We start from the raw sequence: 22705 nt of genomic DNA on the forward strand, positions 1-22705 counted from the left end.
CTTTTTTCTTTCAGTAATTTGAGTACATCATCAATATTTCATTGTATTGATATACTGTAAGTTAATTTGTTGGATATGTGACTTGTTTTCAATCTTTTGCTTTTATATAACTGCATAAATAGAACATTTTGTATGCAGGTATATCGATAGCATTAATTCCTAGGAAAGGGGATTACTCTTTAGAGGATAAATACAATTATAATTTTGGAAGATTTTGCTAAATTGCTGTCAACTAGTTATTTTTTAAGTAAATTGTAACATTATTAGAACTTAAAATACAGCATTTAATTTCTACTTTACAAGACAAAAGGGAACAAAGAAAGGATAACCAAAAGTCAAAGGCCCATAAAATCAGAAGGTATAGAACAATGACAAGGTAAACCCAGACATATCTGTAATCACACTAAATATTAATAGGGTTAACATTGCTATTAAAGGCAAAGGCCTGGGGCGCCTGGGTGGCTCAGTTGTTGGGCAACTGCCTTCGGCTCGGGTCGTGGTCCTGGGGTCCTGGGATCGAGTCCCATATCGGGCTCTCTGCTCCGCAGGAAGCCTGCTTCTCCCTCTCCCACTCCCCCTGCTTGTGTTCCCTCTCTCGCTGTGTCTCTCTCTGTCAAATAAATAAATAAAATCTTTAAAAAAAGAAAAAAAAAAAAGAAAAAGAAAAAGGCAAAGGCCCTTAGATTGGGTTTCCAAATAAAACCTAATGATACACTATTACAAGAGACACTTCCAAAATAGAGTTATACAGAAAATTGTAAAAATTGTACAAAAGTATATTAAGCAGAAGAAAACAGAATAACTAGCAGTCACAAAAGTAAAATCAGGCAAGACAGGATTTAAGACCCTAAAAAAAGATAAAAAGACACCTATTAAAAAAAATCCACAGTAAAGTATCATCAACATGAACTGTCATTGCTAGATAAGATATAATACATAAAAACAAAAATAGGAAAAACACAAGGAAAAATTGATAAACATAGTAGACTGGAGCACTTTTTTCTGGACAGAAGAGCTCAAGGAGAAGCAAGTTAATAAGGACACATACTAAAAGAATATAATAAGACTTAATTATTGTAAATATTTGAACTTTATACCCCAAAAAGAAATAATATACCTTCTTTTCAAGTATGCAAAGAACATTTACCAAAAAAAGTGATTGCATATTAGGCCACAAATATACCTTAGAAATTTCAAGAAACAGCAGTTGTTTGGACTGCATTTTCTGATTACAATGCACTAAAGTTACAACTCCCTTGCAAAAGGTCAGGTGATTAAAATACCAACAAGTTGGAAATTTTAAAATTCCTTCCCAAGTAGGATGTGAATCAAAGAGGAAATCAGATGCAGTTACCAACTATGCCGAAAATCCTTCTGTCCCACAGATTTTATCCTGAATCCTCCCCTATGCTCATTTCATGCATTCCCCTTTAATCACCTCATTTAATTTCATGATTTCAATCATCATTTCTATGTTAATACTTGTGTCTCCGATTTAGACATTTCTCCTGGGTTCCGAATCCAGTCAGTTGATTTTGGATGTCATTTAGCTACCTCAGTCTCAACACACTTACAATAATTTCTCACATATTCCATGCAGATCTGCTCTTCCTCTGGTTTTTCCCTGTTTCAGTTAATGGCACCACCATCTATCTGCATGTCATCCTTAAATCCTTCTCTCCTTTACTTCCCCATGTAAAGTCAATCACTGTGTCCTATTGGTTTTTTCCTCCTGTGTCTCTCTAGACCCACTGCTCCTGCGTCCACTGTCCCATCTTTGTCTCTCACCTCAGTTGCTTTTGTAACCCTCCAATTGGTCCTCCTGACCCATGTCCCTGTCTTCCTTGTTTTACATCACATCCAGGCCGAAATTAATTAATTAATTAATTAATTTTCCTTCCTTCCTTCCATCCTCCCTCCCTCCCTCCCTCCCTCTCTCTCTCTCTTTCTTTCTTAAAAGAGGGAGTGAGAGTGCAAGCAGGGAGGAGGGGCAGGAGAAGAGGGAGAGAGAGAATCTTAAGCAGGCTCCACGCCCAGCATGGAGCCCAGTGTGGGGCTTGATCTCACGATGCTAAGATCATGACCTGAGCCAAAAATCAAGAGTTGGATGCTTAACTGACTGAGTCACTCAGGCTGATACTTCTAAAGCACCAACCTGGTATTTTCAGATCATTTAAAATAATTATTGTTTAAAATAATTACATTGTTTCCCATTTTCCTTAAAATAAATTCAACCAAATTCCTTACTATGGATAATAAATTTGCATTTGATGGACACCTTCTCACCTCTTATCTCATCTTTCCTCACTCCTCCTCCATGTACTTTAAGCTCGTCATAATAAACTTACATGATTCCCCAAAGGGGAATTTTACTCTATTTTACTTTGTGTCTAAGACTTAATGCCCACTCTTCCTTGGGCCTAAAACAGCCTCTCCACCACTGCTATCCCCTTCCCTTGACATGTTCCTCCTTGTCCTAAGGTATAAGCTGAGGTGTTACTTCATGTGGGGATCTTCCATATCTTCAGTCTGCATTAAGTGCAGCTTCTATGTGATGGCATCCAGTGTTCACCTTTATCATAGGCCCTTATCTCCTTTTATTGCAATCACCTATTTCCCTCAAAGCCCTACCTTAAAATTAAGTTTCTTTTTCCTTTTTTTTTAAATTAAGTTTCATGAGGAACTTAGTTCACCATCATATCCTTAGCCCCAGCATTGAGCATCATATAGAGTAGGCACTTCAGAAACATTTTTTGAATGAATGAATTAATGGTGATAATTGTATTGCATTTCAAAATACAAGATATATAGTCAAAGCTGTATTCAAAAGAAAATTAATAGCTTTAAATATTTTAACTTTAAAATAAGAAAATTAAAATACACTCAGTATCAACTCAGAGACTTAGAAATTTCCATGTAAACTAGAAATAAAAGGAAATTTCTTTGATTTGACAACAACTATCAGAAACCAAAAGCAAATATCATGCTTCAGGAGGGAGCTTTAGTAATATTCCCTTTAAAGTTGGAAATAAGACAGATATGTTTGTTGTAACTGTCCTTATTCAGCATTTAGAGACATTAGTCAATGCAATGCAATAGTTAGAAATAATAGGTATAAATATTTGAAGAGATAAAATTATCACTATGTGTAAATATGATTGTTTGCCTTTTATTTTTTAAATTTTTATGTATGTATGTATTTATTCATTATTTTTTTTAGAGAGAGAACATGAGCATTAGGGAAAGTGCAGAGGGAGAGGGAGAGAGTGAAAACCTTAAGCAGGCTGCATGCCCAGTGCGGAGCCCAACACAGGGCTCGATCTCACGACCCTGAGATCATGACTTGAGCCAAAATGAAGAGTTAGACACTTAACCGACTGAGCTACCCAGGCACATCTGGTTTTTTACCTTTAAAAAAAAATCAATTGAAAACTATTCAAAATACAGTTGACCTTGAATGACACAAGTTTGAACTGTCTAGGCTCACCTTTAAGTGGATTTGTTTTATTATTTATTTATTTATTTATTTATTTATTTATTTATGTTAAGATTTTATTTATGTATTTGACAGAGAAAGACACAGCGATAGAGGGAACACAGGCAGGGAGAGTGGGAGAGGGAGAAGCAGGCTTCCTGATGAGCAGGGATCCTGATGCGGGGCTCAATCCCAGGACCCTGGGATCATGACCTGAGCCGAGGGCAGACGCTTAACCACTGAGCCACCCAGGTGCCCCTAAGTGGATTTGTTTTATAAATACAGTCCTGTAAATGCATTTTCTCTTCCTTATGGTTTTCTTAGTAACATTTTTTCTTTAGCTGACTTTAGTGTAAGAATACAGCCTATAATACATATAATACACAAAATACATGTAGGTGACTATTTATGCTATTGGTAAGACTTCTGTTCAACAGCAGTCTGTTAGGAGTTAAGTTTTGGGAGAGTCAAAACTTACATATGGAATTTTGACTGTGCGGGGGAGGGGAGTCGGCATCCTTAGCCCCCATATTGTTCAAGGGTCAGCTGTAATAAAGTTCAGTGAGATGGCAATACAAGAGAAATATACAAGGGTTCATAGCTTCCCAATAGCTTTATTGTTAGCAATAAACAACCATAAAATATATATTTTTAAAGTCTGCTAACTTTGGCAATAAACACTGTAAGGTATGTAGGAATAAGTTTATCAAGAAATATGCAAGACCTATCTACATTGTGGTTAGGAGATCAGTTCTGGAATAAACTGTGGGTGTGAATCTTGGCTCCAATGTTTACTAGCTGGCGACCTTAGGGAAGTTCGACTCTTCTGTGTGTATGTGTTTGTAGAAGTGACTAGAAAGGCATATGTGCATGTGATTAGCACTTGTCTGGGTATTTAGGTTCCAGCCTAGTGTTGACTTGGCCATCTTCCCCGGTGTAAGCTGGAGCTAACCACACCTTCGTGGGGCAGGCGTTTTGCCTACTATAAGGAGCATTGAAAATGTCGCGATGATAGCGGTGATGCCTGTTTTTGGCAGAAAGCCTCACCACGCCTGCACATTCTCTCCAAGCAGACCACTGAGGGGGAGAGCAGATCGCCAAAACCACTTACTATAGCTGGATCTCAGGATCATCTGAGGCTGCCCCAGCTCTTCAGAACCAAGAGAGGTTCCTCTGAGTTTTGCATTTCATATCCCAGCAAGATGCTAAGACTTCTCAAGATTGGGGCCGGGGGAGAAATCCTTTCTATTTCTCATGCTCCTCTCTGTGTCCAGAGGTGTTGCTTACAGTCTCTGCACCTCGCTACATCAACCCAGACTTGAAACTCAACGCTTTGTGTTCCCTGAAATTATATTCTTTTACTAAAGTAGCAATGAACAAGTTTTTTTTTTTTCCCTAAAGATTTAATATTTTTTTCTGAAGGAGGGACATTTTGTTGCCGATGCACAGCAAGTAACTTAAAGATTCGCCTTAGATAGTTTTGCTTTCTGGCGACTTCTTTGTGATAACTCAGCACTGGGCATTTCTCTCTGTCTCTGCTTCTAGCTCCTCTTTTCCAACCACTCTCCTGCTCCCCCCACTCAGCTTTGTATTTCTTCTTTTTTCTGATATGGAGCTACCCCACCTACTTTGGCTCCTCTTGACTTACATACATACCCCAGTCAGGTGCATCATAGACCAAAGCCCTTTGCTTTGATGGAATCTCCTCTCTGCCGTCGAGGATCTATAGAAACAGAAGTAGCCATCTGTCCTATTATATGTAATTAAGCCCATTCGCTAACTTGTGGTCAGGATGCTAAATGGTATTTGTCGTATGGTTCTGTGGCCCTATTCTTAAAGGAATTTGCCTTTGTCATATTTGTTTTTATTCCAAAGGTGTCCCTCAGCCTAATATAACTTGGTTGAAGAGAAGAGGATCTCTGAGTGACAATGTTTCCTTGCTTTTCAATGGATCCCTGTTGTTGCAGAATGTTTCCCTTGAACATGAAGGAACCTATGTCTGCACAGCTACCAATGCTCTTGGAAAGGCAGCAGCAATGTCTGTACTGCACCTGCTGGGTAAGTGTCAGATTCTTCGGGTTCAAATGCTTCCTGTAACACGTACAAGCAGGCCCCCGTTTGGTCGATCCTGGAGCCGAGGAGTAAACAAGATGGACATTAGATGGTTTTAACCGTGCCTTGCCACATACAAACGAGCACTAAAGCTGGCATTTCGTCCTATCCAGGTCTTCTCTGAGAAGGCTGTGATTTTCTTGCTAATACTTCTCTTCCCAAGAACCTACACTGGCATATGGTCTTCTGCCCAGAATAAAGACCCTTCATGTTCTGCCTCTATATTTGCATATCTGCTGACCCCAACCCCCAGCCCAAGCTAGCAGTGAGCTCTGTTCTAGTGAACATGGTTTCCTGCCCTGTGATCTGACAGACTCCCCTGCCCACATGCTGTTTCCGTGGAAGTATCACCTCCAGGCACACTGCTCTTCAAAGAAGAGAAATGTAGGGCCAACTTCTGTCTCTTACAGAAGAATACCTATCTCCTGGGGGAACCCCCTGGATTTCGTTTGACCTCTTTTCTCTGGTCGAACCGCCTGGTATCTGATTAAGTCCAAACACACGTTGTTCTCCAATTGTTTCCTCTTTTACTTATGTTTCCTCAGCTAAATTGTAGGTCCTTTAATTATAGATCGTGTGTGATTTTTTTTTTTTTTTTTTGCAGTCCTGAGGATATAATATAGTATAAGGCACACAGTAGGTACTCAATAAATACTAATCAGTTGAGTCTTAGGACACCTTACAGTTGGGTCAGTAATGTCATTTGGAGAAGCTCATTACAATGTGCCCCTTGGCCCAGGATGACAAGCTGCTTCTGCTATCTGTAGGGATAATTTCTGGAGTTCAACAAATTTTTGTCACCAAAATGGGCTTTAAATTGTTGAGGTTTTAGGACTCGGTAAATGATACTCCTCTTTCCCATCAGGGTTTGGAACCAGTTGAGAGTTGATGACAGAAGTCAATCAGATGGACGTTAGGGATCATTTGTTATTCTTCTTTGTATCTCCAGCACCTAACACAGGTGTAATCAGTGTTAAATAAGTGTTTCACAAATGAATGAAATTGAGTTGTTGGCAGACCTGGTATGAGATTATTACAGAATCCACTGCGGAATCAAGAGGATGATGGAAAAGAGCCTTCTACATGGCTTTTCTTGTTGGCAGTTAGAGGTGCCCAGGGACATGCACAGGTGGGAGATGCCAATGTGGGGAGTTAGAACAGTTGTCATGCACAAAACACTTTGGTGTTCATTAACTCCTCTGATATTTACAAGAGCACAGGGTTGGGGCAGTCATTTTTAATCCCACTGCATGAATGAGGAGAACTAAAACTCACAGAAAGTTTTCCTGGAGCCCAAATATATAGCCTTCTCTTTGAGCGTTCTTCATGCTACCCCTCCTGGACCATCAGTGCTGATCAGGAAGGCTCTGGTGTACCTCTGTGTGGCCCTTCCCAAAGAGTCCCCATGGTCTTCTAGGATCTTGGAATGGAAGATTTTCAACTGATGGGCTTGGCCAAGCCTGTCTGATTCTTGAATGCCTTCCCCATGCTCTGAGAAGTGCCAGCCTTATTCCTTGCTTCTGCTCGTCTCCACTCATGAAGCTGCATGGCCATCTCAGCCTCGCCCCGCACACCTCTTCTCTCAGGAGTACCTCCCACTAAGCAGCTCATGACTTTGCTTAAACTGACTGAGGAATCAAGAATGTCTTACATGACACAATGCACGGCATTCTTCCACCGCCCTGCTCTTAGAGCTTCACGGTCTTCCTGAAAGCCCACACTCCCCACCACGTGAGGTGCTCTGTGAAACCTCACTCATTCTCCTGCTGCCAAGGCTCCTGTTAAGTGGAAGAGCTCTACTGTTCAGTGGACTCCTCCAATCCCTTCTGGAATTTGGTGAATCTGTTTTTTCCCATCTTATTAAGCTATAAACTCTGAAAACATGCACAGATACCATGTGTTAGCAGAGTTGCTCTAACTAGACCCCTATAGCACCCACACACCCAGACCCACATGTAACTCCCAGATCTGTGTGAGCCTGAGCATCCAGGACAGAGCATTTCTTTGGAAAGAGCTGACTTCCTAGTAGTTGTCTTCTTTAAGAACACCCAAGCTGGGACAAGAATTAGATATTGTTTAACTGGAAAACAAGGGCTCCTTTTTTCTTTTTTCTTTTTTTTCTCAGAACAAAGACGTTTGGACAGTAAAAGCATATTTCCCAAGGACTATAAAAAGCATATGCTCCAGGCATCCAACGCCGGAACCAACAGCAATGACCCAACAGGAGAACCCCGACCTCCAGGTCAGAGATCTGACTATTTAGGGATTTGCCATTTGTGAGGCATGTGCAGGGAAAAGGATTTAGCTACAAGACTCCATGTTTTGCACTTCTCAATAATTAAAATTATTCCTAGACATTTGGCCAGCTTTTCCCTTGCCCTCGGTCTTCTGTGGTTCAACTTGTTCCTTCCATATTGAAACATTTTTGAAAAAGAAATCACTCCTGAGGAAGCCCACAGAGCCCATATCCTAAATGTGCATCATTATTTGTGATAAAACAGGGATTGGCTTTCCAGTTTTAAAACTATTGCCAACTTGGCAAATATTCAGAGGGAAGATTTGCTGAGTTCTGGAACCAATTCTTTCATTTTTCTCTTTTCATAAGTTTTTTCCCCTATACTTATTAACTTTGTTATGCATTGCTGTCTGGTCAGGAGAACCTAATCTAAGTATTTCAAGCTGGCAAAACTCTTTAGGAGGCCAAGGGAGAGACGTAGAGTTAAGAAAATCAGAAATGCTGGAATCACAGGGAAAAGGTACTGATGATCTCAGATTCTTGTAGCTCAGAAGTGAGTAAGTCACAGAAGGATGCAGAGAAGCTCCTATTAGATTTCATGCTTTATTATACCTCCTATACAGGAACAATGCTGGCTACATCATTTTGACCTTTTAAATCTTGAGCAAATACCTCTCCTTTGCAGAACATATCCCAAAGGATAACTCTGCAGGTAGGGATTCTAGAAATGTGGTTCCTAGGCTCCCACCTTCTCAGATGCAGGGAGAGCATAGAAGAGGAAAATAGTGTTGGGCCACCAATCAAACAGTCCAGCTCATGTTATTTATGACTTCATTCTCCAGGAGTATTTATGTATTTCTTCTCCTCTGCCAGACATAAAACTACCATTATAAAATGCACTATTATCCATTCATTCAGGCTTTGTCTTAGTCTGTTTGGGCTACTATAACAGAAACCATAGACTGGGTGGCTTAGCAACAACATACATTTATTGGTCTCAGTTCTGGAGGCTGTGAAGCCCAAGGTCAAGGCACCAGCAGATCAGGCATCTGGTGAGGGCCCACTTGCTGTATCCTCACGTGGCAGAAGGAGTGAAGAAGATCCCTGGGTTCTCTTCTGTAAGGACACTAACCCCATTCCTGGGGGCTCCACCCTCATGACCTCCTCACCCCCTGAGGGCCCCACCTCCTAAGACCATTTCATTGGATGTTAGGATTTGACATATGAATTTTGGAGAGACACAAACATTCAGTCTATGGCAACATCCAACAAGTGTTTGCCCAGTGCTTTCTCTTGCCAGGCTGGGGGTACAGAGGTGAGTTAGCCCTTGGGAAGCTCATAGTCTCTACAGGGAGGCAGTCATGTAAACAGGTATTTTGAAGCTGGATGACAAGTGCTGGAATAGAAGGATGACCAAGTCCACTTGCAGCACTAAGGAAAGGGCCCACGTCTCTCTGGAGAAGACAACCCCATTTTCACGTGGGCCATGATGTTTGTTCTGGGAAGAGGAAGAAGAACATTCCAGGCAGAGAAACAGATGTGCAAAGGCAGATAGGAATTCCATGTGGAAGGGAACATGAAATCAAGGAACTCCCTCAAATCAATTAATTTAAAAATTAGATATTCATGAGGCTGAAACTGCTGGGAAAGTTGAAGCCTTTGGAATATTTAAACATTTGGTTTATCAATACTGCCTTTCTTGTTTGACCACCTCCTACACACACACACACACACACATACACACACACACCTGCACACACCTGCACATACATGTGTACACATTCTGGAATACGCCAAACCTTCAATGGATCCGATCCTACCTTAGCATTTCAAAGACACTGCTTTATTAATTGAACAGATACTTCTTGAGTACCTAATCTATAACATGCCCTGTCCCAGCAGTGGGCAGGACAGAAGAGCTCCTCACCCTCATGGACTTGGCATTCCAGTAGGAGAGAGGGACAGTAAACAAGGAAACAAACATATATTTCCCTGTGGCAAGTGCTATGAAGGAAACAAAATAGGGTGATAGCATAGTGATTGCATGCAGCCACTTTGGAGAAGAAAGTCAGGACAAGCCTTCTAAGGAGGTGATAGTTGAGCCCAGACCTAAACAATGAGATAGAGCCATCCGTGCACAAAGATGAGGAAGGAGCATTTCTGGCAGAGGGACTAGTGAGTGCAAAGACCATAAAGTGGGAACAAGCTTAATGTGGTCAGGAAACACAAAGAAAATTCATGTGATGGGGGCACTGTGGGGGAGAGGTGGGGCGGGGGTATGAAATGAAGTTGGAAGGTGGCTGAGGACCATATCATTCAGAGCTTTGAAGGTCAAGGTAAAGACTAAAGTTTATTCCTGTTTCCCCAGCACCATTGGTTGAAGAGACTGTCTTTTCCCCATTGTATATTCTGGTTTCCTTTGTCATAAGATAATTGACCATATAAGCATGGGTTTATTTCTGGGTTTTCTGTTCCATTCTATTGATCCAACTGTCTGTTTTTGTGCCAGGATCATACAATGCAAAGAATGAAACTCAACCATGTTCTTACACTATACACAAAAATGAACTCAAAATATATTAAAGACCTAATTGTGAAACCTGAAACCATAAAAATCCTAGAAGAGAGCACAGGCAGTTGTCTCTCTGACATTGTCTGTAGAAACATTTTTCTAGATATGGATCCTCGGGCAAGGGAAACAAAAGCTAAAATAAACTATTAGGACTACATCAAAATAAAAAGCTTCTGCACAGTGAAGGAAACAATCAACAGAACAAAAAGACAACGTACCGAATGGGAGAAGATATTCACAGATGACATATCTGATAAAAGGTTAATATGCAAAATATGTAAAGAACTTATACAACTCAGCACCAAAATAACAAATAACCTGATCAAAATGGGCAGAGGACCTGAGCAGACATTTTCCCAAGGAAGACATACAGATGGCCAACAGACACATGAAAAGATTCTCAACATCACTCATCATTAGGGAAATGGAAACCACAGTGAGGTATCACTGCCCACCTGTCAGAATGGCTAGAATCAAAAAGACAAGAAATAGCAAGTATTGGCGAGGATGTGGGGAAAAAGAAACTTTTGTGTACTATTGGTGGGAATATTGGTAAATTGGTACAGCCACTATGGAAAACACTATGGAGGTTCCTCAAAAACTTAAAAATAGAACTACCATATGGTCCAGTAATTCCATTATTGGGTATTCATCCAAAGAAAATAAAAATACGAATTTGAAAAGAAATATGCACCTCTATGTTTATACCAGCATTATTTACAATAGCCAGGATATGGAAGCAACCCAAGTGTCCATCAATAGATGAATGGATAAAGAAGATGTGATACACACACACACACACTGGAATATTACTCAGCCATAAAAAAGAATGAAATCTCGCCATTTGCACAACATGGATGGACCTAGAGGGTATAATACTAAATGAAATAAGTCAGACAGAGAAAGACAGATACCATATGATCTCACTCACATATGTAATTCAAGGAACAAATTAACAAAAAAAGAAAAAATAAAAAAAAAAAAAACACACTTTTAAATACAGAGACCAACTGGATGGTTACCCATAGGCTGGGAAGAAGATTGGCCAAACATATGTCTGTTGAGGAACTTATATCTAGAATATATAAAGAACTTCTACAAGTCAACAATGAACTCTCCCCTCCCCTGTACAAAACAACAGGCAAAACACTTGCACAGACAGTTCACAAAAGAAGATATACAGATGGCATCAGGGAAATGACAATTAAACCCACAAAGAGATACGATTCCACACTTACTAGAATGGTGAAAACTAAGACTGACAACGCCAGATTTGGTTAAGGATGTGAAGCTACTGAAACTCGTATGCATTGGTGGTAAGAGTGTAATCTGGTACAACCACTCTGGAAAATTGTGTGGTAGTTTCTAAGAAGGCTAAGCATGCACCTACCTTTGACCCAGCAATTCCACTCACAGGTATTTACCCAAGAAAAGTGAAAACTTGTTCACAAAAAAATTTGTACAAGAATGTTCACAGCAGCCTTCACTTCCTAATGGCCACCAAAAGGAGAATAGATGAACTATGGTATATTCATACAATGGAATATTATTTCATAAAAGAGAATGGGCTACGCACAGCAATAGAGGTGAATCTCAAAAATGTTATGTGAAGCAAGTGCAAAAGAGTACATGAATGAAAGCCAAGAGCAGGTGACACTAATAATGGGTACTGATGGAAATGAACAAGGAATTGCCTGGGTGGGGGAGGGGAACTGATTAAAATAATTCAGTTGAAACTAATTGATTAAAATAATTTAATTAAAGATTAGAGTCTTTTTTTTAAGATTTTATTTATTTTTATTTGAGAGAGAGAGAGAATGAGAGAGAGGGAGTACATGAGAGGAGGGAGGGTCAGAGGGAGAAGCAGACTCCCCACTAAGCAGGGAGCCTGATGCGGGACTCGATCCAGCGACTCCAGGATCATGACCTGAGCCGAAGGCAGTCGCTTAACCGACTGAGCCACCCAGGCGCCCCTTAATTAAAGATTAAAGTTGATCAAATTAGGAGGAAACTTTTTGGGAGATGAAGTGTTTTATATCTTGCTGTGGTTCATGGTTACAAAAGTAGATACAAGTGTGAAAACTCATAAAACTGCCCACCAGATTTCTGAGCATTTTATTGTATGTGAATGACACCTCAATTAAAACAAAAACCACACATGTTTTTAAAGAAATATATGTGTTTTCTGCCTTGAAGTGTCAAGGTGTCTTTGTGAAGTATGGCATAGTAGAAAGAGTTAGATGTGGAGTTTGACAGTCTTGGGTTCTAGATGAAGGACCTTGAGCAAGTCACTTAGCTTTTTCCCACTTCTGCAAATAAAACTGGTCTAATTCACAGATGGCCGTAAGGATTAGGTGAAAAACTGATGGCCAAGTATCTAAAATTCAGTACCCCTCACCTGGGAAGTTCTCCATAAACCCAGCTATTTAAAAAAAAAAAAATTGTTTAAAATAAACTGTAATCCTGGGGGCCCAACTAAAAATATGTACAGTTCTGCTTTGCAGAGGGTGCCATATGCAACTTAAGACAAAAATTCAAAAATCAGAAGGAAAATCTGGAAAACAATAAGTTAAAGAAATCGCTCTGCTCTGTGAGGGAGTCTGTGGACACAGCTGGTAGCTATCAATTACTTGTGATTGTGACGGGAAAATCTGGCACCTTCTGTGGTCACACACAAATCTGTCATCATCGTATTGTACCTCGTCTTTTTACCAAGTGTCAAAAAGGAAGGGAAAGGCTGTTTGGAATGAAGACTAAAATTAAAAAGCCATAATTACTGGAGGTGATCAGCTTCAACTTTGCTAAAGGAAACTCTCATTTTTACCTTCCCAGATGTCTCCATGACAAATTATTTATGCAGTTCCAGGAGTAAGTTGAAGTTTAGATAAGAATTAATGGAAAAGTAAGAATGGAATGAAATGCATTTTAACCTGACTGCTTAATCCCTGGTCCCTGCTAAACGGTCTTTCATTTCTCCGCCTGGCCTACATTTGAGAAATAGAACCTGTGAGAGCATCCCCTGGAGACACCCTCCTCTCTCGTCCTCTTGGCTCTGCTTGGAGAATACTGAGGAGCCAGCCCACTGCACGGAGCACCTCCTCCCTCTTTCTGGGATTTTTCTGGCAAGTCTGGCTGGCCTCCAATTGCACCTCTCCCAGACTGTGGTCCAAGGGCCCCAAGCTGGCCACCATTCCCACCCAGTGAGGACAATAAGTCAGTGGAGGAAACATGAAATGTAAAGGAGGCCTTCCACTAGGTGACGGCATACTCTCCGAGTGCTTCTCAAAGAAGCAGATGGGCAGCCAACCAGAAAACAGCTCCTGGTGGTCTGTGGCCATGTCCCTTCCAGCCCCATCATCATATCTCATTCAGGGCTGTCATGACATTTCATTTCCTTTCTGCAGAGCCTTTTTGGGAGCTCAGTAACTGGACACACTGTTCTGCCACCTGCGGCCACTTGGGAGCCCGAGTCCAGAGACCCCAGTGTGTGATGGCCAACGGGCAGGAAGTGAGTGAGGCCTTTTGCCAACACCTCCCGAAGCCGCTGGCTGGGTTTCAGCCCTGTAACATCCGGGACTGCCCCTCAAGGTACGTGTGGTCACTCTTCGTGTCAGTACCAGGTTTTTGCTCGGGTTAGAAGGCGTGGTAATTTGGACTTCCCAGTGCAATCACTGTGGTATATACAGTGTGTACTCTGCCTCGGGCATTCTGCTAAGTGCTTACAGGGACCACTTCACCATCACCTTGGAGGTACATGTTGTTAGCTTCCTATTTCACAGGTGGGAAAGCACCCTGAAGCTGCCCAGATACAAGGGCCAGAATTCAAATCGAGATGATCTGTGTTCAGAGCCTCCGCTCTCGACCGCTACCCGCATCTGTTTCCTACACTCACAGGGTTATCTGGTCCTTAGTAGAGCTGGTCCTGTGGGTTTGCCTCGAGATGGCACAGTGGGCCAGCATCACTGGAGGTCCCGTTCAAAATGCCATTCCTTAAATTCCACCCCAGAGGTCAAAACCATTCATAGCCTTTCTAGGTGATAGATAGAAATCAATAATTTAAAAATGTCCAAAATCAAACTCACGATCTCCACCAAACCTGGTCTGTCCCCAGGCCTCCAGATCCAGTGACTGCATCCCAGACGCCCCTGTTTCTCTCACTTCCATCCGTTCTTGTCCAGTTCCTCCGTTCCCCCGGGAGCTCACGCCATCAGGTTCCTCATGTGGACGGCTCCAGGATCCTCCTGATTCCTGTCTCCCTCCCTAGAGTGCTCGTCCCATGTGTAAACAGAGTCGTCTTTGAAACACAAGTTCACCGAGATGCCTCTTTGTTTAAAACCTTTCAAACACTTTGACAAAGGCCGAAAATCCCTAGCACTGGGAGCACGTCTGTCTCGCGCATTTTGTTCACCCCGGTGTCTAAACCAGTGCCTCACACACACTAGTGCTCAGTGCGTATTTGCTGCCTGACTGAATTCTGGAGCGAGAGAACAGAAGTCCCTCTGTGCCTGTGCCTCAGGCTGCCATTCTGTCCCAGCCTGGTTATCTGATCTCCACTCCATGCTGTCTTTTTTTCTCTGAGATGTGTCTTTCTCCCAACTCAGAGCCTTTGCACATGCTGTTCCCTCTGCCTAGAACACTGTTCCCTCTCTTTCCACTTAGTTATTTCTGTTCATTTCTTTTCAGGGGAACTATCCCTAACCTTCCCCTCCAAGCTCAGCCAAGCCCCTGTGCTGTATGTGTTTCATAATTTGTTATCATTCGTGTTCATAGCTCTTACCATGGTCTGTCTCACACTAGACTGTCCAGCCCAGGAGGGTAAATCCACAGCTGTTTGCAGAACACTTTATTCCCAGCACTTAGCACAATCTCTGCCCCCATTATGCACCCTCCACAGATATGTGTGGAGTGAACGAATGAATGATTGAATCACAGAGTCCCTAGCAGGTAACTGACCAAATGGCACCATAATCCCCAGTAAAATAAAATAAAATTAAAATAATAATAACAGTAGCATTTCTGGAGCATGACTGAGATGGATACTTCGTTAGAGAGTTCGCTGCCCTCGCTCAAATGCCCACGCTAATCTGCTGACCTGGGCCTTGGAGAGGAGTGGGAGACAGGGTCACCCTGGCAAACAAAGCAGATACCTGGAAGCATGTTCTCGCAAGGCTGTGGCCGTCGGTGGCTGACATGTCTCTCGGTACCCATCCTGTGCTTCAGAGGAAGGTCTTGCGCTGAGTCATCTGTCCCTGGAGAAGCAGCGAACTGATGCTACAGTAACTCGGGGGAGCTGGTTATGCCAATTCTTGATTCTTACAAAGTGGAAACAAATGTATCAGCTGCCGTGTTTATTACATATTCTCCAGCTGTGCACCTGCCTAGGATAAGCGGCCATCTACTTTCACACCTACGAGAGGCACCTTGAAGTCTTGTAACCCTAGGGCTCTCGCACTGAGGGTCCTTCATCTCTCTGTGCTGTGGACGCCTCTGGTTTCTGGAGAAGCCTGGGGATCCGTTCCCAGGACGAGGGTTTTAAATCTGTAAAATAGAATACATTCGATCACGAAACCAGTAACATTGAAGTACAGCATCATCATGTTGAAAAATGATGATACGGTAATAGATTTGCCTCTCTGTTGCTACACTAATATCGAGCAGTACGTTAATTTTGAAGTGGTGATAAATATAAATAACTTTCTGAGATGCCTTCCACAATTGTAAGGTCATGTAAAAATATCTATGGTCTCCATTGGTAACAAAATCACAGACAGGGCTAATACTACTGTGTTTTCTGGCTGACATTTTTATAACTAAAGGAACGCTACATTTCACTTGTAGCTCAATGACAACAAAGAGGTAATTCTTTTTTTTTTTTTTAAAGATTTTATTTATTTATTTGAAAGAGAATGAGAGACAGAGAGCATGAGAGGGGGGAGGGTCAGAGGGAGAAGCAGGCTCCCCGCCGAGCAGGGAGCCTGATGCGGGACTCGATCCCGGGACTCCAGGATCATGACCTGAGCCGAAGGCAGTCGCTTAACCGACTGAGCCACCCAGGCGCCCCAACGAAGAGGTAATTCTTTGCCCGTCCAGGTCCGCCGTCTCTTGGAGCTCCCTAGAGCTCAGGTTAGGAGCCCCTGCCCGGTAGGATCCCAGCAGAGCTTGAACATCCTCCGTGATAGAGCACTCGGTATCCCAAAGGTATCCAGCTCCAAGCGTTCTCTGTCATAAAAGTGGGAACTTAGGGTCAAATAAACCCGGTATCCAACCCCAGCTCTGTTGGCTTGTGGTTATGTGACCGTAACCGACTTATTTACCCCTTTGGACATTGGTTTCTTCCCTACAAAGAACGGGAATAACATGTAAACGTCTCCCAGAGCAAATAGCACATAGGTGCTTTAAAAATATTTTCTTCCCTTTGGTTTCAGTGAGCTGCAATCCACCTTTTTGAGATTTCCGCCCAATTTTCCCCTAGCTGTGCTCTCTGGGGCCCCGCCAGTGCCAGCTCTCATATCCTTGCAGACGACCCGGCCCCACCCCTGTGTTCCTTGTCTCTCCCTGGTAATTCTGTCGCTCCCCTGAACAAAAAGGAAATCTGAGCAGAGAGCCAGGGGTTATCGGCGCTGCGGTTCATTCCCCTCGAGACATGTGACGGCCCCCAGACGCTCACAGTGTTAGCATCGACGTTCAAGACACTCCCTGCAGGGGCTGACATTCCAGCCCTCACTGAGCTGCTGTACTTTTTATTCCCAGGTGGTTCACGAGCGCGTGGTCCGAGTGCTCTGTGTCTTGCGGCGAAGGGTTCCACAGTCGGCAAGTGACCTGCGGACGCGCCACAGCCGGTGGCACTAGGCAGGTGATGTCTCCGAGAGCGTGTGCTCCCCGAGAGCGGCCTCCGGGAAGAAGGCCGTGTTCCGGTCATCCTTGCGGCCAGTGGGTCGTTGAGCCAGGGGGCCAGGTACGGCGGACAGATCTAGTGCTTTGACAGTAATGTAATCATATATGTATATATTTTTTTAATTTGGGGGGAAACATCTGATTGATCTCTGAAGCGGATGGATGTGTCTGACCTCAAGGATTAGATCTGGAAATCACGGTGTCTCTGTCTTCCAGTATAAAGGTGAACCAAAGTTGGCTTCTTTGAATAGAGTAGCTCGGTGACAGAAGTTCCAAGATTGGCTGGTCTGGGGCAGAAGGAGTAAGAGCAGGCTTCGAGAAGGGAGCAGAGGATCATTAGTAATATGGGCACAGAAGTCTCATAGCCTGTATCCCAAACGCCACCTTGAACAACATTATAAGTAAAAAATATTTGGGAAAAAAAGTCTAAAGAAATGTCTAGGAACCTAGTTAGTCTACTAGGGCTGCCCTGTAACAAAATACCACAGACTGGGCGCCGCGGAGAGCAAAAGTTTATTTTCTCACAGTTCTGGAGGCTGGAAGTCCAAGGTCAAGGTTCTGTCAGGGTTGGTTTTGTAAGACCTCACTTTCCCTCTTAAAGACAGCTGTCTTCTCACTGGGTCCTCACATGGACTCTTCTCTGTGCAGAGAGAGACTGAGAGAGAGACTTCTGTCTCTTCCTCTTCTTGTAAGGACACTATTCCTAGCAGCTTAAGGCCCCACCTTTATGACAGCATTTCACTGTTAACACCTCCTTATAGAACCTGTCCCCAAATACAGTCACAATGGGGGTTAGGGCTACCAATACAAATTTTGAGGGGACACAGTTTGGTCCATAACATTCCGCCCTCTGCCCCCTCCCCTAAATTCATGTCCTTCTTGTATACAAAGTACATTCATCCCATCCCAATATCCTTAGAAGTCTTGACCCATTCTGTCCTCAATTCAAATCCAAAGTCTCACCAAATGTCATCTAAATTAGGAATGGGTAAGAAGTGAGCCGTCCTGACGGAGAATTCCTCTCTCCCTGTGAACCTGTGAAGGCAGACAAGTTACATACTTCCAAAATACAGTGATGCGACAAGCAGAGGACAGACGTTCCCTTTCCAAACCAGAGAAATCAGAAGAGGAAACGGGCGGTGGGTCCCAGTCAAGTCCAAAATTTAGCAGGACTAATTCCATTAGATCCTAACACTTGGAGAATAATCCTCTTTGGCTTGACGCTCTGCCCTCCAGACCCACCAGGGCAGCGGCATTGCCCCATGGCCCTAGACAGCAGCCTTTCCCACGTGGCTCTTTGGAGGGGCCCTGCTCCTGAAGCACTAGGCAGGGGCAGCGGGGCCCGCGGAAATCGAGGGAACAGCCTCCCCCTCCCCCGGGGCCTGTCCTGGGAGAGGCATCCCTGGTGAGCTCTGAATCTGGGATCATTCTTCTCTCTTCCTGAAGGATAAAGCATGTTTGCAGCTGAATGGCTTTATCCCATCCTGTAGAATCCACAGTTTCTAAAGCCTTCCTTAACTGGGTCCCTTCAGTGTCTCTCCTGGTACAATCCTATCTCTATTCCTGGCTTCCGCTGGGATGGCTGATTAACTCCATGGGGAATCTCCTTATGGAGTGATTGTCCAGCCACACCATTCGTGTTCCTTCCAGAACATACTTTCTCATTCTTTGAAATATGGATGGACTGAGAATTTTCTGAATCCTCCAGTTACAATTCCTTTTTGTTTAATGATTCCTTCAGTTTATCTGTCCACTCACATTCTGCTGTAAGCACTAAGGGGAAGCCAGGTGGCACCCTGAACACTTTGCTTAGAAATCTCCCCAGTGAAATATCCAGTTTCATCACTTGCAAGTTCTATCATCCACAAAACACTAGAACACAATTCGGCCAAGTTTTTGCCATTTTATTTTATTTTTTTTAAGATTTATTTATTTATTAGAGAGAGAGAAAGAGTGTGAGTGGGGGAAGGGGGGAGAGGGAGAGAGAGAATCTCAAGCAGATTCCCCAGTGAGCACAGAGCCCAACTCGGGGCTCCATCTCATGACCCTGAGATCATGATCTGAGCTGAAACCAAGAGTTGGAAGCTCAACCAACTGAGCCACCCAAGTGCCCCAAGTTTTTGCCATTTGAGAAGGACGATCACCTTTCCTTCAGTTCCCAGTAAGCATGTTCCTTACTTCTACCTGAAACCTCATCAGAGTCCTCTTAAATGTTTGCATTTCTAACAACGTGCCCTTCAAGGTAGTCTAGCTTTTTCTGGCACGTACCTCAAAACTCTTCCAACCTTTACCCATCACCCAGTTCCAGAGCCACTAACACAGTTTTAGATATTTGTTCTAAGATTCGGACCAAAATCTATATATCTGTATTAGCCAGGGTCCTCCAGGGAAACAGAACCAATAGGGTGTTGGGGTGTGTGTGTGTCTGTGTGTGTGCATGAGTTAATGAGTTAATGCAGTTATGGAGCTTGACAACTCCCAAGAGCCGCAGGGTGAGTCAGGAAGCTGGAAGATCCAGGACGGCTGAGTGTGTCATTCCAGCCCAGAAGCCAACAGGCTACAGACCCAGGAAGAGCCAGTGTTTCAGTTCAAGTCCAAAAGCAGGAAAAAGCCAATATCCCAGTTCAAAGACAGTCAGTCAGGAGGAATTCCCTTTTACTTGGGGAGGAATTCCCTCTTCCTTTTCTGGGGCCTATTCAGCCCATCAACTGATTGGGTGAGGCCCACCCACATTAGAGAGAACAATCTGCTTTCCCTCGAGTACTGATTTAAATGTTAATCTCCTCCAGAAACATCCTCCCAGAAGCACTTGGAATACTGCTTGGCCAAATATCTGGGCACACCATGGCCTAGCCAAGCTGACACATAAAATTAACCAAAACAGAACCCGTAAAGAGAAATAGAACACACTGTTGAAACATGTAAAGAAAAAGTAGGACAAATAAAGGTATTCTCCGTACTGTAAAGATGTCTGCTCCCTTAAATGAACTGAAACACATAATAGAATTCCAACAAAGACTACAGTAGAATTCTTTTTTTGGAACTTAAGGTAATTCTGACATTCATGTGCGAGAACAAATGAGCACAGGAAATTTTTAGGAAAGACAACTTTTAGAGGGGTGGACAGACCTTCTTTAGCTGGTGTTATCTGATGTAAGTAAATAATGTAGTGTTGATGCAGGAGTAACCCTGAGTCATGCAGTGAAATGAGAGGACAGACCCGTGTTAAGTGGGTTTAAAGTTCAATGGTAATTAACCAAAACAGAAGAATGGTTTAAAAAAATAGTGTTAAACTACAATAGGTTTTTTTTTTTTTAATTTTTTTTTAACATTTTTTTTTTTAAAGATTTTTTAAATTTATTTATTAGAGAGAGTGAGAGAGAGAGCGCAAGAGGGGGTAGGGTTAGAGGGAGAAGCAGACTCCCCGCCGAGCAGGGAGCCCGATGTGGGACTTGATCCCGGGACTCTGGGATCATGACCTGAGCCGAAGGCAGTCGCTTAACCAACTGAGCCATCCAGGCGCCCTACAATAGGTTTTTTAAAGAAATTAGAGAAGATCTAAATGAATGGAAAGACATCCCATATTTATGGATCAGATCGCTTAATGTTAAGCTGACCGTGCTTTCCTAATTGATCTACAGATTCAACACAATCCCCGTAAAAATCCCAGCTGGATTCTCTGCAGAAATTGACAAGCTGATCCTAAAATTCAAATGGAAATATAAAGGACCCAGAATAACCAAATCAATCTTGAAAAAAGAACAAGGTTGGAGGGCTCCAGCTTGTTGGTTTCCAAACTTACTACAGAGCTGTAGTAATCAAGGCTGTGTGGTGCTGACAGGGGATAGACATATAGGTTGCTGGAATAGAATTTAAGGTCGAGAGAGAAATTTCTAGATCTGTGTCAGTTGGTTTCATACGAGGGTGACAAGACCATTCATTGGAGAAAGAATAATCTCTTTGACAAATGGTGCCGGAAAACTGGATATCCACACACACAGAAAAATGAAGTTGTACCCTAGCTTATGCCATATGCAAAAAATTAACTCAAAGTGGATCAAAGACCTAAATTTAAGAGCTAAAACTATAAAGCTCTTGGAAGAAATGTAGACATAAATCGTCATGCCTTGGATTAGGAAGTGGTTTTTTAGATAATGACACCAAAAACACAAGCTACAACAACAAAAACAGTTACATTGGGCAGTGTAAAAATTAAAAGCTTTTGTGCTACAAAGGACGTGACCGGGAAGGTGAATGAAAATAGAACCAGTGTGATGGGAGAGGCCTTTTCAAGCATTAAACAGAGTATAAGGAAAAATTAATATGTATTATGACTACATGAAAATGTAAGAACCCCATGTCAGAAGAAAATTTTTTTCTTTAATTGAACTCACCTTAACTCACTTTTGCTCAGAGCAGGAAAACCCAAAGTTGGCAGTTGCTTATGGTTTTAAGCAATGTCATTTCTGGACCGAAGCCCCGTCAATTACAGACTGACCCCGTCCTTTTCCCTTCTCCCCAGAGATGGTCTAAGTTTCGGGGGGCTGGAGGGGGAGGAGGGGGAGGAAGATACTCAGGTATCTTCCTGGCTCTGAGGGAGGGCTGTCTCGTCCTCAGAGCTGCACTCCCATCCTCCCTGACTTCCCCTGGGGACCACCAGCTCCCCCTCAGTGCATGACCTTGGTACCAGGGCAGGCGTGAGCTCACAGGTTGTTTATGCTGCGCTGTGCTTCTGTTCCAGTGTCCAGCACGTTGCCTGGGTCGCACTGGGAGGATGCAGCGGCAGCATGCAGTTTGTCAACATCACAACAGCTCTGACCCCCGCTGTGATGACAGAAGGAGGTACTGACTCGGCCCAGAACCCTCTCTTGCCTCAGTCCGTGGTTGTGACTGCCTGAAAATGGAATGACTTCTCCTGTCCCCTGCCTTTCACAATTGACAGTTCCTATCCAATGATGATTTCTTATAGTACCATCCTCGACAGTATACATTATACTGAAATATTAATTAATATGCACTATTATAATTACAAGTTATTTGGGTGTTAAACATATTTAGAGAGGGACACCCCAAAGAGAAAAAAAGAGTAGCATTGAGGACAGATATTTTTCCCTCTATATACAAAGCTGGTCAAGCCTGATGATATTTAAGTTTACAGATTAAATCTTCCTAATGTTTTCCGTGGATTGCTGTATTCCTCTGTCTAGAAACTGTTTTTTTTTTTTTTTTTTTTTTTAAGATTTTATTTATTTACTTGAGAGAGAGCATGAGAGAGAGAGCACAGAAGGAGAGGGAGAAGCAGGCTTCCCACCGAGCAGGGAGCCTGATGCGGGACTTGATCCCAGGACCCTGGGATCATGACCAGAGCTGAAGGCAGACGCTTAACCAACTGAGCCACCCAGGCGCCCCTAGAAAC

At 43.0% G+C, this 22705-nt stretch overlaps 1 protein-coding gene across 5 annotated transcripts in view; it reads left to right on the top strand.

Annotated features, from left to right (window-relative positions):
• ADAMTSL3 (ADAMTS like 3) overlaps window positions 1-22705 on the top strand; it is a 374681-nt gene that overhangs the window by 343212 nt on the left and 8764 nt on the right. For 4 of the 5 annotated variants that reach the window (XM_035024249.1, XM_035024250.1, XM_035024251.1 and 1 more), the window contains 5 exons: window positions 5351-5533; window positions 7713-7829; window positions 13800-13983; window positions 17146-17350; window positions 22031-22131. In XM_035024249.1, coding sequence (XP_034880140.1) covers window positions 5351-5533; window positions 7713-7829; window positions 13800-13983; window positions 17146-17350; window positions 22031-22131 — 790 coding nt within the window. The remainder of the gene's footprint in view (window positions 1-5350; window positions 5534-7712; window positions 7830-13799; window positions 13984-17145; window positions 17351-22030; window positions 22132-22705) is intronic. The other variant, XM_035024252.1, reaches the window with a different exon arrangement.

This window comes from Mirounga leonina, unplaced genomic scaffold (genome assembly GCF_011800145.1).
Source record: "Mirounga leonina isolate KUSES-001 unplaced genomic scaffold, KU_Mleo_1.0 Mir_178, whole genome shotgun sequence".
Taxonomy (NCBI): Eukaryota; Metazoa; Chordata; class Mammalia; order Carnivora; family Phocidae; genus Mirounga; species Mirounga leonina.